The sequence below is a fragment of the Emys orbicularis genome, chromosome 10, assembly GCF_028017835.1.
Source record: "Emys orbicularis isolate rEmyOrb1 chromosome 10, rEmyOrb1.hap1, whole genome shotgun sequence".
Taxonomy (NCBI): Eukaryota; Metazoa; Chordata; order Testudines; family Emydidae; genus Emys; species Emys orbicularis.
This window is the reverse complement of record NC_088692.1, coordinates 55,247,323-55,264,692: the sequence shown is the minus strand read 5'-3', so window position 1 is coordinate 55,264,692 and position 17,370 is coordinate 55,247,323. Positions and strand designations below refer to the sequence as shown.

Genomic DNA, 17,370 nt, shown 5'->3' with positions numbered 1-17,370 from the left:
TCCCAGCCGCCTCCACCAGGCACCGGCCGGAGCCGGGCGCGGGGCAGAGCGCGGCGGGGTCCGGGGCGGGCGCTACTCACCGTGAGGAGCCGCAGTGTCCAGGCGCTGATGCTGCCGGCTGCTCTCCCTGCGCGCCGCTCCAGCCGACTCCGGCTGGCCGCAGCGGGGAGGAGCCGCTCGGGCCAGTGTCAGGTCGCGGGAGCAGGCTGCGGGCGAGCCCGGCGGGATGGGGAGCTGAGGGCGCCCCCTGCCGGACTGCAGGTGCGGCGAGCAGCCCGTGTCCCACCAGCCCCCTCCTGGGAGCGCTCAGGCCCCGCGCCCCCTCGCTAAGCTGAGATGCCCCAGAAAGCCCAGCTGGGCGCCTGGGGGAAGGGCAGTGCCAAGAGGTTTGGGGCCCTGTGCACTATGGAAATGAGGCCCCCACCTTTCTGCCGGGGCCTGGGGACTTCTCTTTGGTGCCTGGTTGCAGTAGCAGTGGTGGGGCCAAGTGCCAGGTTAGCCAGGCCTGAGGCCACCCCTCCATTGTGCCGGGGGCGGCCAGGCCACGTCGGCTTCAGTGGTGTTGGAATGTGGCAGATGGGGTCACAGCGCTGCTCCCGCTTTGTCTTGGTTTTTTTTTCTTGTGGCCAGGGGCCATCTGAACTGGGGCCCTGTGCAAGTGACCCAAATGCACACTGGTCAATCCATGCCTGGGGAAGAGGGGGTGTTATAGAGTGGCACCAAGCTGGTCATTCAAGGGGTTTTTAAACAACTAGATGATCAGTGTTAAAAGAACCTATTTTGTGAGTTCCTGATAATTAAAGGCAGAAATTAAACTATTCCCCCTCTACCCACGTTGGTGAATGTCTGTGTTGTAGATTAGAGACACAAAGTAATATCTTTTATTGAACCAACTTCTGTTGGTGAGAGAGACAAGCTTTGGAGGAGCCACACAGAGCTCACTCTCCCAGGCAAGGATTTTCTCTCAATTTGTGCCTAGTGCAGTAGAGAGCACTTTGTTGGTGCTCAACAAATACCAAATGAGAATAAGGCTAATACAACTTCTGCACATGCCCACTTACAACATTATGCAGAACTGCTATGAAAATTCACCAACCCAGGCAAATGTGCCCAGGCACCCCAGATTATCATCTGCTGTTCCAGGAACAGCAATGTGTCATTTCACCTATCAAAACATATGGGTTGCTTTAGAACTACAAAATATTTGTTCAGGATATATTGGTATACAGATAGCATTTGCTCTGTTTGCTAGGAACAAACAACCCCCTGGTAGGAATGCTCAGTGTGGGAACCATGCTTGTAGGGAAGAACAGAGACAAATGACCATTGACCCCATCAGAACAGTACTTTAGCTCAAAATGCAGTGTTTTGTGATGAACTCACTCAGAACGCTAATATAGTCTCCCTTGAGGAATATGCCCATATCACTTGTGAATCTGAAGCTGCAATAGCGACATCACACGCCCTTTTTAAAAAGAGTCCTTTTGTGTGACTATTTTACAAGTGTCCAGTTCCAGTATTGCTGATTCCATGTGTTCAAAAATCATGAGCTAGGAAGTGCCACAAAATCATGAGATTGGTTTAAAAATCACAAGATTTTAAAAATAATACGTTTTAGGTTCTTTTTATTTGCTTTTTGGTTTTTGAGCATTTAGGGTTGATGTTTTCAAGCTTTTCTCTGCAACCACGAGAGCCAGAAGCATTGTAGGTTAACATCCAATCCCAGAAACCATTAATAATACATATGCATCATTTGTAATTAGCAAACTGGGAACTGAACATCAATGCCAGTTTGCCTTCATTTCCAATTGGATACATATCAGTTTTAGAGAGAAACTTGCATGGGGCATGCTGGCTTCTGTCTCTCCAAGCATTGGGCTTATTCCCCTTCAAGAATTTCTAGGATCAGATGTAATGCATTTGAAAATCATTTCACTCTGTCACGTTATTGAACTGGAGCCAGCCTCGAGGCAGTGCTCTGCATTGCAGTTCAAAAGACTTGGCTTCATTCCCAGTCCCAGCCTCTCTCCTTCCTCCAAGTCAGCAGAATTCAATTGTGACTCCTTTTAGCTGATTAAGGAGTGGTGTTCATGGCCTTTGAGTGAGTTCCACCCAGTTCTCCCAATCCAAAAGGAAAGAGGCTGCATCAAATGAGGTTGGAATGGGGAAAGATGGAGGGGGAGGAAATGGGAGGGATTCTAAAGCCTCCAACAGGCCTCTGGAGGAATCCAGATTTCTTTAACAAGGAAAGAAATCCTTGTTAAAGCCTACAGGCTCTCTCTCAAACCTCATTGCTGAGGTTGTCATCTGATAGCATGAAACAGCCCTATGTCAAAAGCCACGTTAGTTACCAGAGGAATAAAGACACTCATGGAAAGCGTTTGCCTTTTGTTTGGACATGTCTGGAATGGAAGGTGACAAAATAACATGCCTTGTACTGACACTTAAAATTGCAATGGCTTTTCAAACCTGGGTGAGCTTTCCCTACCCACTCTATTACATTGAAGAGTGTAACTCCAAGGCCTGATCAAGCTGGCACCGATAGCCTACATTGCAAGCAGGGGTGGACTGGCTCTAAACAGATCTTTTCCACCTCTAATCTCTACACTTTAATCCAAAGCAATAATTATAAAAGATTAGGGGTTAGAATAAGCTCCCCTCCTCTCTGGGGCTTGTATACACCCCCCCTTCCCTGGCTGCTGCAGTGAGAGCTTCTGTTCCTATTTCAGTCCATTCTGACCACTGCAAAAGGTGCATTTCTGTGAAGCACATGGTATTAATCTTAATTTAAAAGAACACTGTGCAACCATAGCCTTAGATCTCAATTAAATTTATCTTTGACAGCCTGCTGGAAATGAATCCTATGCAGCCCCTATGGTCCAGTGGGTTTGTAAAAAACAATCTAGATCTTTCATCAATAGAAAAAACTGCCCTATCATTTATATAAACCCATCAGATGCTCTCAAAGCCCTTAGATCAGAGATTTTCAATCTGTGGGGCACGCCCCCCAGGGGAGCATGGAGTAATGTTCAGGGGAGCCCAGCTGGGGCCCAGCCCAGCCCCCACATGGGGCCGGAAGGTACTGCTGCCCAGCTCTGTTCCTGGCTCCAGCCCCAGCTGCCTGCCCCGCGCCTGGGCTGCCCGGGGATCTGCACACAGGGTCCCAGCTGCCCAGCCACCGTTGTAGGCTGAGGGTCCACTCCCACCCCCAATTGTGGCCCCAGCATCAGCCCCCCTACCACTGTCTGCATCCCCCCCTCCCAGAGCCATGGTCTCACTCCTAGTTGGGGGAGGGGGGCGCAGACAGGGGTAAGAGGGGGCATGAGGTAAAAAGTTTGGGGACCACTGCCTTAGATAGATATTAGCAAACTGCTTTAAGATCCAGAGATGCCTCTGTATGACACATTATTCTAACAAATCTCTAATGTTTCATGGCAGTTATGGATCCTGTGAAAAAGACTTAATTGTAGAGATTGTGCTCCAATTGCAGAGATCGTGTTGCAATTGCTGAGAGTAGTCATGTGCATGCAAGACAATAAGACAGGAAAGAGAACTGTGCAATTTGAATGGATCTCAAAAGAGAAGGCACTTTTCTGGTACTGCGCAGCACCATAAATCATTGAGCTTTGGAGGTCAGCATTGCTCTCTCTTCACTGGGCATACTCTGTCACACACATCCCTGATCTCATCTCATTTAGGAAGTGACAGAAAAGGAAGCACATATCCTACATTCCTAAAGGAGAGTTCAAACTTGATACGGACTGACCAAGAAAGCATCATCTGCACTTATACAAAGTGTGTCACTTACAGAATATTGACAGTGCCTTTATTGCTTCAAGTGTAATTTCCCTCTCTCGTATTTGAAGCTGTTATAAAAGATTATGTTGCAGATGTTACACATTATACACACACACACACACACACACACACACGCACAAAAGCTGTGTTAAAACATTATTAAGGTTGCAAAGTCAAGCATTCAAAAGTTACAAAATGCCAAAACAAAGGTTGCCTGTGCAATCTTATTTTAGTCCCCTTGTACATATGCATGATGATACAGCCTTTAATTACATGACCACATACTATCTTTTCCACAGGTCCCTGCAGGGAAAGTCCTGCTCAGCCCATCTTCGTCTGGAGCATACTCAATGTGGATAGAATCTTAGGGAATTAAGATGCAAAGCTCTAGCAAATCTCTATTGAGGCTTATAACTAGGCCAAATTTTGGCAGATTTTCGCTAAAACAACAAAAGGCACATCTCGGACACAGGGGCCCTCTTTCTCCACAGCCAAATTTCAAGTCCCTGCTGCATCAAAGCAGGGGTGGGGTGGGATGTGCTAGAGTTTTTAAAAAAATAGGTCACCAGACATTTTTAATATGGGCAAAACAATGAATTTTTCCCTAGTCTCAGAAATGGCTGAACCTGAACCCTTTTGGCTGAAATGATTAAAAAACACATCAGCCTGAGGCAGACACCCAGCATGGAAAATTTCAGCCCAAACAGTTTAGAGACTGACAAAGTTATAAGCAACTAAAACCAGTGTCTTAAAATAGGAATGGGCAACATTTAAAGGAGATGCTAGCAACCACGCTGCAATCAATGGGTATAATTTTTCAGAAATATAGCTCCTTCCTATGATGATGAAATGCCAATTTGGTAGCTTGCCTTTGGATTTTCTTTAACCTTTAGTCTCTCTGCTTCCCTGGGAAAAGTATTCAAGGTCCATTATGCCCTTTGTTTGTACTATCTGAATGAAATAAAGACTTCCGGTACTGGAGACTTCACTATAATTAATATGATCACACAATTGTTTTAGTCTTTTATTTTTTTATTGAAAGTCTAGTTTGATAGCCCACCCAACCTTAAGGGATAGGATTTTCTAAAGCACTGAAGTCAAGTGGGAGCAGAGTTAGAACAATGCTAAATGCTTTAGATTAGAAAATCCCACCCTAGGGGTGAAATCCTGGTAAATGAGATTGGTATAACGAGGTCCCCAGTGGACTTCACAGTGTCTTCTGCTCTTCTCCAGTTAGAAGTGACTCTTCCCTTTCACCCAAGTCACTGGGGCAGATCCTCAGGCTAACTATGGATGGTTTGTGCCACCCCAGAGGTCTGGGTTACCTACAATTTTTAGACAAAAGTGCATAACAACAGTGGGCATATGGATAAGATCATATAAAAATAATTCCTATTAAGGGTACAATTATTTGTCACATATGCTCAAATACTAGTGAAAATCATATTTGCGTTGCCCATTTATTAGACATGTTCATGATAAGAGCTTCAAGGCAAAGTATTTGCATAAGTAAACATGAGCATCAAACTGCAGTTTTGTTTTTTAACTGAACTGGCCTACATGGCTCCTTAAAGCACTGCAATTCTTAAACAAGAATGACAACTCTGGCTGCCTATTAAATCTAAAAAGACTCAACTTTTCAACATGAAAATTCAGTCACACACTAACCCAGGATGTTTTCAGAACACAGGTTGTATCCTCCAGACTTTCCTAATATAACATCCCCAAAATTCTGATGCTGCATTCATTAGCTCTCATGACACTAATGCTCATCTGTGTCCACTCTTCTTGTACGTTCTTTTGGCAGAGGGTTTTTCCCGGCTGTTTTACTTCCTCTTCTTTCCAACTCTTTTAAACCAAGCTGTAAAGCCAGTCAAAATTTTTTCATATAAAAATTTTGTCTGTACAATGCCTAGCACAATGCGATCCTAGCCCAACACAGGGGCTCAGAGGTGCTGCTGCAATACAAATATTATTATTTTTTTAATTTTTAAAAATGGCTTTTCAACTAAACCAAAAAAAATTTTTTTTTTCAGAAAAATGTTTGTCCTGAGTCAGGACATCACCTCTGTATACTTTACTGATGCATCTGAATGCCAGAGCTGGTTACTCCTTATCCCTTCAGATTACCATCTTCAGCACACAAGATAGAAAGTCCTTAGGCCACCTGCAGCCATCTTCGGTCTCAGATGCTCTTCTTTATCCTTTACCCTGTTTTGTGATTAGCATAGATTTCCCAGTTGAATGAAATCCCACACCTTAAGAGCCTGCTGTGCTCTGACAAAGCTAACGTCCTATCAACTGCCAGTGATATGTGCTATTATGTCACTATGAAATAAAGTGATCATGCTAGACATACATCTAACTGGTTGCATAACACTGTTGAAGGGAACAGCACTAGCAAAGGGTAACATTTTCAAAACTGCTGAGTGACTTTAGGCTCCTAAGTCCAATTTTCAAAAGTGACATAGGCGTTTCAGAATTTAAATCTCATTAAAAGTCAATGAGACTTAGACTACTAATTATTTTTTTTAAAGGGGGCTTAGGGACAGATTTTCCAAACTTATTTAGGAAACTAGTAGTATTTTCAAAAGCACTTAAGTAGATTAGGCAGCTAACTAGCGCACATTTCAATGAGAGTTAGGGTCAGATTTTCAAAGGTATTTAGGTGTCTATGGGATTTTCAAAGCCCCCTACACAGGTTAGGTTCTTAACTCCCATTGAGATTATGGTAGTAGTTAGGTACCTGACCTGCTTAGGGATGTTGAAAATCCCACAGACACCTCAATATTTTTGAAAAATCTGGTCTAACATACACATTTGCAGTTTGGATCTTCCAAGTTCAAATCCAAATTTGCATGTTTGTTCTTCTATAGAAACTTTTCCATACCCCACTGCATCGTGCACAAAAAACAGACTTTAAATACTGAATTTTTCAGTTCCAAACTAGCTTACCTTACAATCAGTGTAAGAAACACAGAATGGCTGCATTATTCAAGGAAAATTAGATTACTGCAGAATAAAATTCTCTTCTTTCCCTTCTGCCCCCTGGATCAATCACATCCACTATAGCTGTTGGTTGCAAAACAGTTCCAACTTCAGGTAGATGTTTTTCAAGCTCAGACTCTGCCTGAAGATGAATTTTTCTGGGAAGCTCGAGCAAAAGCCCTGTAGCCATTTTAAACTTAAGGGAAAGTGAAAAGAGAGAGAGAGAGAAGGGTCTAACCATGCTTACTGTAGAAAGGTCAACAGAAAAAAATAGCTGTTTGGGCAAAAACCCTCCTCACACACATACTTTGCAGGTCTTATAGATTTAAGTTTATAAAACTAATTTAAGGCTGTAGATTGGTTTAAGATACTTATGCAGCTTTAAAGCCTTCCATCAGTGTAACTGTAAACTAGCTCCAAAACATAATTTGGGGAGGAAGCTAAAAGCCTTGAAAGTTGGTCAAGGACAGAAGACACTCATGTGTCTTAAACATTGAACGTATTGTACTAGTACATGCATGCTCAGGCATGAAAATACATATTCAATCTACAATATAAACATGCCTTTGAATGACTAGTACCTATTATGCGTACAGGTGCATGTGAATGATAATCACATCACATTGAATGTTTGAAGTCTATCTAGGCTTCAGACTGTAGTGTTGCATTGAGGTTTGTCACCTTCTTGGCTGACAGAACCCTTCCCCACATCCTCAGTTCTTAAGGCAAGAAGTTTGCACAGCAAAACTCAATAAGTGTGAGCTTATTAATTAGCCAATGCTGATTTAGGAAGGTCCGTTACCATTTTATGTATGTGTGTTATTTTTAAAAGGGTGCAGAGGCACTACTGTTAGAAAAGGTCATGTTCCTATGATCAGGAATGGATGGTCAGACACTGCACAATTTATAAAATGCCATCTAAAGCAGTGTTTTTCAACCTTTTTTTGGGCAAAGGCACACTTGTTTCATGAAAAAAATCACGAGGCACACCACCATTAGAAAATGTTAAAAAATTTAACTCTGTGCCTATATTGACTATATATAAAGTAATTCTCTTGAATAGGAATCAAATAAACACAAAGAAAGTATTTTATAATTACTTTATTATGAAATAGTAAGTAAACAGAAATATGAAAAATTATAAAATACTTTATTCAGTGCGCAACCTGGGCCTGTTTGGCTGAACACAAAGCTGATATTCTGAGCTATTTATAGTCCTTAACATCAGTGGTGGGATTCAAAAATTTTAGTAACCAGTTCCGACATTCAAGCATGGTTTAATATTTTTTCCCACGGCACACCAGGCAACATCTCGCGGCACACTAGTGTGCCGCGGAACAGTGGTTGAAAAACACTGATCTAAAGCCAAAATCAGAGTTGAATGTTGATTGTGTATGACTGACAAGTTGAGAAAAACAATATGACTGAATGCCACAAAAGTCCTTCTGTCCCCTCTCTGTTCTTTCACTGAAAAAAGAAGAGCTCAAGACACAGGCGCCAATTTTTTTCTGTGCCGGTGGGTGCTCGCGCCCCCGGCCCCGCCCTGACTCCACCCCTGCCCCAACATCCCCGCCCTAACTCCGCCCCTCTGTGCCCCTATTGGACCCCTCCCCAAATCCCCGCCCAGCCCCGCCTCCTCCCCCAAGTGCGCTGCGTTCTCCCTCCTCCTTCCTCCCTCCCAGGCTTGCTGCGCAAAACAGCTGTTTCGCAGCGCAAGTGCTGGGAGGGAGGGGGGAGAAGCAGGACATGGTAGCGCGCTCAGGGGAGGAGGCAGAGCGGAGGAGAGGTGAACTGGGGCGAGAGGGCGGGGCGGGGAGCTGCTGGTAGGTGCAGAGCACCCACCAATTTTTTCCCGTGGGTGCTCCAGCCCAGAGCACCCATGGAGTCTGCACCTAGGGCTCAAGAGTGGCTTTTATTTATTATAAACCAAACTCACAACTTGATGGAGACATCTAGTGTTATATATCATTTGAATTCCAACCATAATCAGAAGAGACAGTGAAAAATCAGATAGTGACCTCGCACAGCTGGGAAAAATGAACAAGATGGTACTATCTTAAATAAGGCACCTACCTTAAATAAAAAGTTTCATGTTAAGAATCTCACCCATTACAAGACTTTTTTTGGGGGGGGGGGGGGGGGGGGGAAGGGGAGTGTGCATGAATTTACCCCTAGAAAGCGCAGGCCACTGGCTAAGGCCCTGATTCAGCAAGGAGTTTTAAACAGATGTTTAAAGCATAGCACATGCTTAAGTGCTTTGCTGAATTAGTAAATACAGAACCAAACCATTATGTGCTAGAAGTGTAAAGCTTGTGTGTAATATTCTAGATATAGAACTGTACTGCACATTAAGCAGGGGAGGTCATTGTTGGACTTATCAGAGGAAGGTGTGTACCTCTTTAAAGGGTTAGAGAGGCATGGAGTGATTTTTACAGCAGCCACAGAGCAGGTCAGCATCCCTCCCCACCATGTGACCGGAAGAGAGGGGGTACTATATAGGTCCATGCTGGGTAGGAAAAGCCCTCTTTTACCTGGGCCAGCCAGAACAGCATCCACCATCCCACCCATGGAAGTGGTGAAATACCAGGTTGTCAGGATGTGCTATGGGCATTACACTAGTTGCTCCTTTCTCAAGGAGGCTGGGAAGGAATTTTTCCCTCACCGCCAGATTGGCCAAGGCAAAGTGGGGGTTATGTCACCTTCCCTAGAGAGTATTCAGGGGAGCTTAGTTGGAGCAAACATTAAATGGGAGATAGGTTGTGACATCACAACCTATTATGTAAAGGTGGGGCAGATGTCCTGTGCAGGTACTGCATAGGGAAGGGATACAGCGCTCAGATAAAATGGATAAAGGATTTAAAGGAAGTATTCATTAAAGGAACAGAAACGAGGGGTTTGGGACTCCTATGACTGTCACGGCAGGGAGCCAACCCCTCCTCCTTTATAACTCCCCCCAACTCTCATTCAAGGGAGGGGATGGTGAGGTCCCAGCAGCAGGTTGGCAGGGGTCCAGGACGGGTTAAGGAGAGGGCTGATGGAATCCCTCCCTCCGTGGACAATAATGGAATTACTTTCACTGTACACTTATCTGCTGGGTATTCCCAGACAGTTAAGAATAAAGTTGTGGCCTAATTAAGCCATATCAAGTGCCTCCTGTACTTCTGGGATAGGTGGACAGCCTTCAAAATTGCATCAAATGCCAGTTGTTTTGATTAATTCAGCCAAAAGAAATTTCATTAAAGAGAATTCCTGTAATATGATTCTCACTCTCATTCCCTTGTTCTGTTTGCTTTCTTTTCCTTCATTCCAGAACAATTGCAATCAGACAATACTTGCTCCATCCCTAGACAAGAGCATTCCACTACAACTAAAAATTGGTGATCTGAACTAGTGTCAAAATGTATTCCTCTTCTAGATGTTTTAATGGCTCCAGCACGTACGTCTGTTAAAAATAACTCAAGCCAAATTATAATGCAAAGTAATAAATGGTTTATTTTTCTTTCAATCTTACAACAATCTTTAGCAAAACAAGATTAGTTAAGTTTTGCGATTGAAAGTGATTTATTATACCATACACCATTGATTTTGTTTATGAAATATGGTACTTAAGTTTTATTTAAACATCTGTATATAGCTCCAGAGTGGAAAAGTGACGAGTTTCATTTCTCAATAGTTTAACAGAACAAACTAGCATGGATGTGAACATGACTTATTTGTCAAATTAAAGAATGCTCTTACTCTAGCTTTTTCAAACCACAAAATCCTATTCTTATTGCTCAGACACCCTACCATGTGTACATACCTGTACATCTACAGAAGAACAATGAAAAAGCAAATTCTGTCTACTTAACTACATATATACTTTTAACTGGTAAAAGAAACTATCCAATAATAATGGATTATAATACTGTAGGCATAGGTGGAACTGGAATACTGTGCAGTACTAATAATAGCTAAGATGTATAGTGCACCATATTTCTCTGTGTAATGTAATAGAAGATAACATTTTTTATAAGTAATTGGAAAGATACTTTGTATTTTGAATCATGCATAATAGGTGAGGGAAGAATAGTCTGCAGGATTTTAATTTAGTGGTTTGGTCACATAAAATGTGAGCCATGCATAACAAATATTTTGCACATATGTACATAACCTTGAAATTATTTATTTTTTAAAGTCTGTAAAAGTGTTGTAGTGAAGAGATATGAAAGCACTAAACAAGATGTTAAACATACAAAAAGATGTTTGGTCACCAATTTTAAGTTGATCTGTATTATTTTCATTAAGGGGTTCATTTCCAAAACAATGGCAGGGATGCACACTTAAATCCTCATGCATTGTTTTGAAAGTTGGCCCTAAATGTTAACATTATTTGTTGACACATTCCAGTTTTGCAGGTTGCTCTGTATTTGTCTGGTGTCACCTGGTGAAGATACTGAATGTGTGTAACCTTGCATGTTCATTTAAAAAGGTGAACATTAGTGCTCTTGAAAGCTGCCAGATTAAGCAGCACTCAAAATCCTTTATTTGCCCACAGAGCAGGATGGACAATAGCAAAGCAAGCTTCCCCTCCCACTGCCTCCTACTATTTGCACCTCACTCCTGTTCTATAGGGATTTCTAGGGATGAGAGTGCAGTTCAGTCTTTATTGCCCATTTAAATGTTTGGCCCTTCTGCCCAAGACAGCAGCAAGGATGCCAACTGAGATGTAAGCACCAGGCTACGGGGAACGTGACTGAAGCCATCAACTAATTTCACATACGGTGCCCAACAAAACAATTTGAACAAATGGTATCTGTGTATCAGATTTTACATACTTGCAGTTCAAAACAGTAAACAGTCATTCAATGTTACTGTACAACTTTTACACCCCCGTAATAACATTTAATACGAACTGCAGGAACACAAGAAATTAAATTTAACCATCAGCAACATCATTTCTTACAAGGAATGGGCCTCCAACATTGCAAGTCAACTCTACTCCTCCATACACTTGTCAGCTATGGGGAACGTCCTGAACAGCGGTTCAAAAGTCTTCATCACCTGAGGGCTTTTGTGCATTCAGTTTGAAAACGTTTATAACGTCACTAAACTGGTCTGTAATTAAGGCTCAAAATAGCAAGATCTCCACAAATGGTAGGCTAGCAAAATGTTCCAACCTAGTATTTTCAATGTTGCTATACTAAGGAAGAACTTAAACAAGTTTACAAAAATGGACGGATTTCATTTAACGCTTGAAAACAATTTTCTTTTTAAAAGAAGAGACACAGATCTGGTTAGAGACCAGCTCCTCCAAGACACTGACAGCAAACAATCAGAACATTTAAAAAGTTGGTCTGATTTGTATATTCAAATACTCATTGTAGTAGAAGGGTAACAGGAATACAGAACATGCAATAATATGAAAAACTTGCCTAGTAAATTCAAGTATAAGGTAAGAGGTGCAAGTAAGAAATTTACTGCTTGTACTATGCATGCTAGAAATGTTTTAAAACACAACTGAAATAATTCTGTGGCTCATTTCAGGTTTCTCTAATACGCATAAGGGCTTGTTGCATATTTGAACTTACATGTTTTGCTAGTTAAACAAACAAACATGTCTTTCAATATATATCTAACTAAGATTTTCAAGTTACATGATATGCGTTGATCTTATTCTGTTTAGGCTTAACATTGGACAATTTCTTTATAAAGGAAATGTTTATTGAAAAGCAAAATATCTTTAACCAAGTTTCAGTTAAGCCAACAGGAAAAAAAAAAAGTTGTGAAACACCACCCCTCTCCTCCCCACAATCTTCTAACCTTTTTTACATGAATAGGACTGAAATAGAAGAGTCCTATCCAATTCTAAATAAATATACCATCTAACAGCTGAATGGAAGGTTATTGAAAGCTGACACTTTAAACTGCTACTGCAATTCTCACTGCTTTATTGCCAAGGAAAGGAAAACACCTTTGAGAGAGAGAGATATTTAATGACTTTTGTTTGAATTCTTGTTTTCTGTTGCTCTCAAAAAGGTAACGTTTAGATCAAATGGACATTCTGATGATTGAAAAGCTTGGGAAAGAAGATTATAAACAAACCTAAACAGAATGAGAACAAAGTAAGAAAAATCCATCAGGTCCTCTAACAGCATACATCACAAAGTGAAATAACAGTGGTATCCAACAAGCTTTTCATAGTAACAATGTCAGAGACAATGCTAAGTGAATAACACTGTCTGTTTCCTGAGCTCTCTCCTGGATACATATGCATACAGCATTCACAGCAGCATGTTTCTGGAAGTGTGTTATATGGTTTATTTCCACAAAAAAAGAATTTTAACCAACTTCTTCACAGGCTCTGTGGCCTTTAGGCTTCTCTGATGAATAGCTAAACATTTGTTTTCCTTTCTAAGAATACTGTAATGTAAACATTGCAATATATAGATTATATTCATGAAAAAAGTTGTTCCCTTGGGTGCTTTTCTAAAATCCAATCATCATCCTAGTTTAGACCCCAAACTGGGAGAAGAATAGGACTTCATAAAAAACAAACTTTACAACATAAGCAACAGAATATCTGCTAGATGTTTGTGGGACTCCTGTGGTGAACTCCATCCTCCTTAACAGCTGCTTGTCATTTTTTGAGAAGTTGTGGCCAGAAGAAAAACAAAAAGATTAAATAACAGAACTTGGTGGACATTTTCCTCTGCATTAAGGGGAATCTGATAATATAAAACAGCTGTTCAAAATAAATACAACCGTTATGTTTTGCACTGTAATTAAAGTAGTCTGAAAGATTAAATGATTATTTGTTTTCTATTTTAAGTGTACACACACACACACTCTTTTTAGCTATCCCATTTTCATGCTGCCTTTAAAGAAACAGAGCAACATGAAAGCTCTTGCTGTGTTCCATTCCATATCCTCTCAGCTGTAACACAAATAATGGCTGATTTATTCATGACAATACTATGAAAGCCAGTTTTGTGCATCTGCCAAAACTGAAAAATGATGTCTTTTCATGTTGTGGGGCTGTGCTATAAAAATGTATAACTATGTTCAGTATAATATACAAGTTCAGAAATGAGACAAAATGGTATATTAAAAGAGCAAGGACTTTTCTATGCTACTTCTTCACATACAGACACTGTGACGAGGCACTTCAGAAGAACAACTGGCAGCTCAGCTGTTTAACTGATTGAAAGAGATATTAATTTTTAAGTGCTCTATACAGTTGCATGAACACAGGTGTAAACAGAACTGTTTGGCCTCCGATACAAAACAATATTTTTGAAAGAAAGTGCTGAGGTTTGGAAATCTGTCCTGCATATTTCCAAATGCCACTATTTAACATTCAGTTTTAAAGGATTAATAAAATAGAAGTGTATTTGAAGTTAACCCACTCAATAAGCTTTGGTCACGATTCCAAAAGAGAGTGTAAGTCAATGAATTCTCTCAACTATCTTCTTCGTCATCACTGATAAGGTCCCTTTTGTCTAGGCTGGTCTCCCGTTCACGCAGGAAGTCCTCACGAATGGCTTCAAGTTCAGTTAGCTCCAAGCGCACTTTCTCCAGGTGGTAGGTCCTCCGGTTCCTGATCTGACGCAGCGGGAAAGGATTCAGATCTCCAAAAGCAATGTTGATCAGTTTCCTGAAAGATTACCTAGCATTAGATGATCACCACTGGATCTATGGCTTTTAATGGCAGTTTTAAGCTTCATTCACTTTAGTGCTTTATACATGATGTGAAATGAATCTCTGGCATAGCCCTCCCCATGTACCTAGTGTGTCTTAGATGAAATGTTGAAATTTTAAGGTAGCTTTGGAAAAGAAGCAGTTTTAAAATGACCACTTTAGTTACAGAATGTCCCCTTAAATGCTGGCCAGACCGCAGAAGCAGCTGCCAAGTCTACACTGTACTATGGTTTTATGGACATTGAAATATTGTGAGCAGGAGGTGTAACCAAGCTTTGATTAACAAGAGTTTCATCAACCAGGGTGGTTACTGAATATTTACTTCCTAAATATTCCTTCTTTCAGATCTTCTGCTTTAGTTCTGCTGAAATTAATTCAATACTATTGCCTTGAGAAATCTGACATTAGGTTACTGTACAAGTCCAAATGCACTGCACTTTCAAAATAAATGGGCTACAACAGTAGTTGCATTCTGCATTTCATGGCTCCAGAAAGTACTGCATCAGTTTCCTTATTAAAAAAAAAAATACTATAATTCTATTTAGCCTATCCTTGTAGGAGAATAAGCAATATTGCTGATCTGCAACTGTGATAAAACAGATCTTTAATTATTATATCTGAAGTTCTCTTTTCCCCTTAATAGCTCATTCGAGCACCTGATTAATTTCAATAACAATTGGGATCAATTTGTTAGCTTCTCTTAAGATGGTCTGCAGTTTACAGATTGAAAGGCTGGGATTTTCCTACATTCATATTGTATAAGACTCAGAGGTCTTACAGGTTAAAACAATAATTTCCTTGTTTCTATGCACACAAACATCAATAACCTCTCACTAAATATATACTCTAAAACAGGTCATCTGAAGTACAATTTTTATCATAATGAGACAATTAGATATACACCTCTACCCCGACATAACGCTGTCCTCAGGAGCCAAAAAATCTTACCGTGTTATAGGTGAAACCGCGTTATATCGAACTTGCTTTGATCCGCCGGAGCGTGCAGCCCTGCCCCCCGGGAGCGCTGCTTTACCGAATTCGTGTTATATCGGGTCGCGTTATATCAGGGTAGAGGTGTACAATTCTTATTTCCCTGTACATTATTCTGAAGTTGCACCAATGCACATATTAGTCGGGACTTTTCCAATTAGGCAGCTTAAACTTCAGAAATGTGTTAGTGCCAATTAATTATTCCAGCCTCTGGAAAATGTCCAGGAATAACATAACTGAATGTCTATCTTTCCTGTACTATGAATAGGATGATGTGTGTTTTTCCACAAGACTGGACTCACATCTATAACAGTCATTTTTAAACATTTTTTTTTATCACTTAGCTTTACAAGTTCAAAAATATTTTTTATAAGTAAATTGTTTGTAAAATGGTGAACTTGAGAGGCTAGAAGGGCATGAATCATATAGCCTACTTTACAAAGATTGATTTTTAAATTAATCAATTCAGCTTAAATCCACGAGGTGGCACTATACTACTATAAAATATTTTCATACAAGTGTCAATTTAAAAGTCAAATACAGAATGGGATTTAAAAAACAGAACGCAGTGTGTATGTATTACGAAGCTTTTCTACACCGACATGTGCCTATAATTTTTAAAAAGTAAATAGTTGGGGCCCCAAATTTTACAGACTTAAGCCAACTTGGTTTAGTAAACATGCCTCGGTAATACAAAAAGGTTTCTGTGGGAGCTGCAGTAATCCAATTTTAAAAATCAATATTGAATTCCATCACTAGGTGTTAGACACATTTATAAAAAAGAAGGTCCAGCTTTACAAGTCTTGTAAGCCTCAAGATTGACATTATCTCAAAGAAAAAAGCACTACTGTTGAAATTAGGGAGAGACAACAATTCAGTCTGCACACATCAGTTTCTGGCAGTGTTGTTGTGGGAAGTCATTTTAATTCAAAGGAGATTATAGGTTAAAAATTCCTGGAATACTCCAAAGGCTCAGATTTAGTAAGCACTATTTATCTTTCTGTTGCTTTGTGTGTTTAAAAACATTTCCACCCACCTCCCCAAACCCACACACACTTTTCTCCACTTGTAGGTTGGGAGTCATGATCATCATTTTCCTTTGGCCAAGAACTAAGCACAACTCTCTGCAATCATTCCTTAAATCATCATCAAAGGGTGGGGCGAGGGAGTCAATGCTGAGGCACACAAAACATTGTGTACCATCCCCTCAGAGCCACTTTATTCTGGGGAGCCAAAGCCAAACTTCCCTCTCTTATGTGGAAGTGCAGAAGATTTTCACTGGGTCAGCCCCTCACATTCATCTTTAAGCACTGGGTGAGACTATACAGACAAGTTAGTCTTTTCTTCCATTCAGAACTCCCAAACCATACAGGGAGCTCTGAACAGGAATCAGATTTTAAACCCTAATTCACATGCGATTTATTATAGTAAATAATACCCCACCCGCCCCCTCAGTTTAGCTGTTATCAGAGAACAGCCAAGAATGTTTAAAAAGTTTCAAGTGTATTACTGTTGTTCTAATCCAAACAAACTGCTATTTTATGAAAAATAATTTTTGTTTGCTGTTATTTAACTTACCACCCTCCCTGTATCAAATATTTAAGAACATTAGGTGCTAATTTATGCTGAATACAGTGCACATAAACTGCACTACCTATGCAAAGAAGAATTAAGGACAGAATAGCACTTATAGCACTGTCTAGTTCCCATAATCTCAAACACACACACATGCCAGAATATAAAATTTTCTGACAACCCAATGCTTGCCTATGTACATGTATTAGTAGTACACAAGATAACCTTGATTCAATAGGACATGTCCATATCTCTTAACAACTTATAATCTAAGCATAAAGTAAGGGCAGGGACTATCTTTATGTGTGTTTCTACAGCACCTAGCACAATGGGGCTCTA

At 40.7% G+C, this 17,370-nt stretch overlaps 1 protein-coding gene across 2 annotated transcripts in view; it reads right to left on the bottom strand.

Moving 5' to 3' along the window:
• Positions 1–14,226: 14,226 nt before the first annotated feature.
• The window catches only part of TBC1D2B (TBC1 domain family member 2B), a 69,080-nt gene continuing 65,936 nt past the window's right edge, over positions 14,227–17,370 (bottom strand). Inside the window, exon 13 of one of the 2 annotated variants that reach the window (XM_065412840.1) lies at positions 14,227–14,422. In XM_065412840.1, coding sequence (XP_065268912.1) covers positions 14,227–14,422 — 196 coding nt within the window. The remainder of the gene's footprint in view (positions 14,423–17,370) is intronic. The other variant, XM_065412841.1, reaches the window with a different exon arrangement.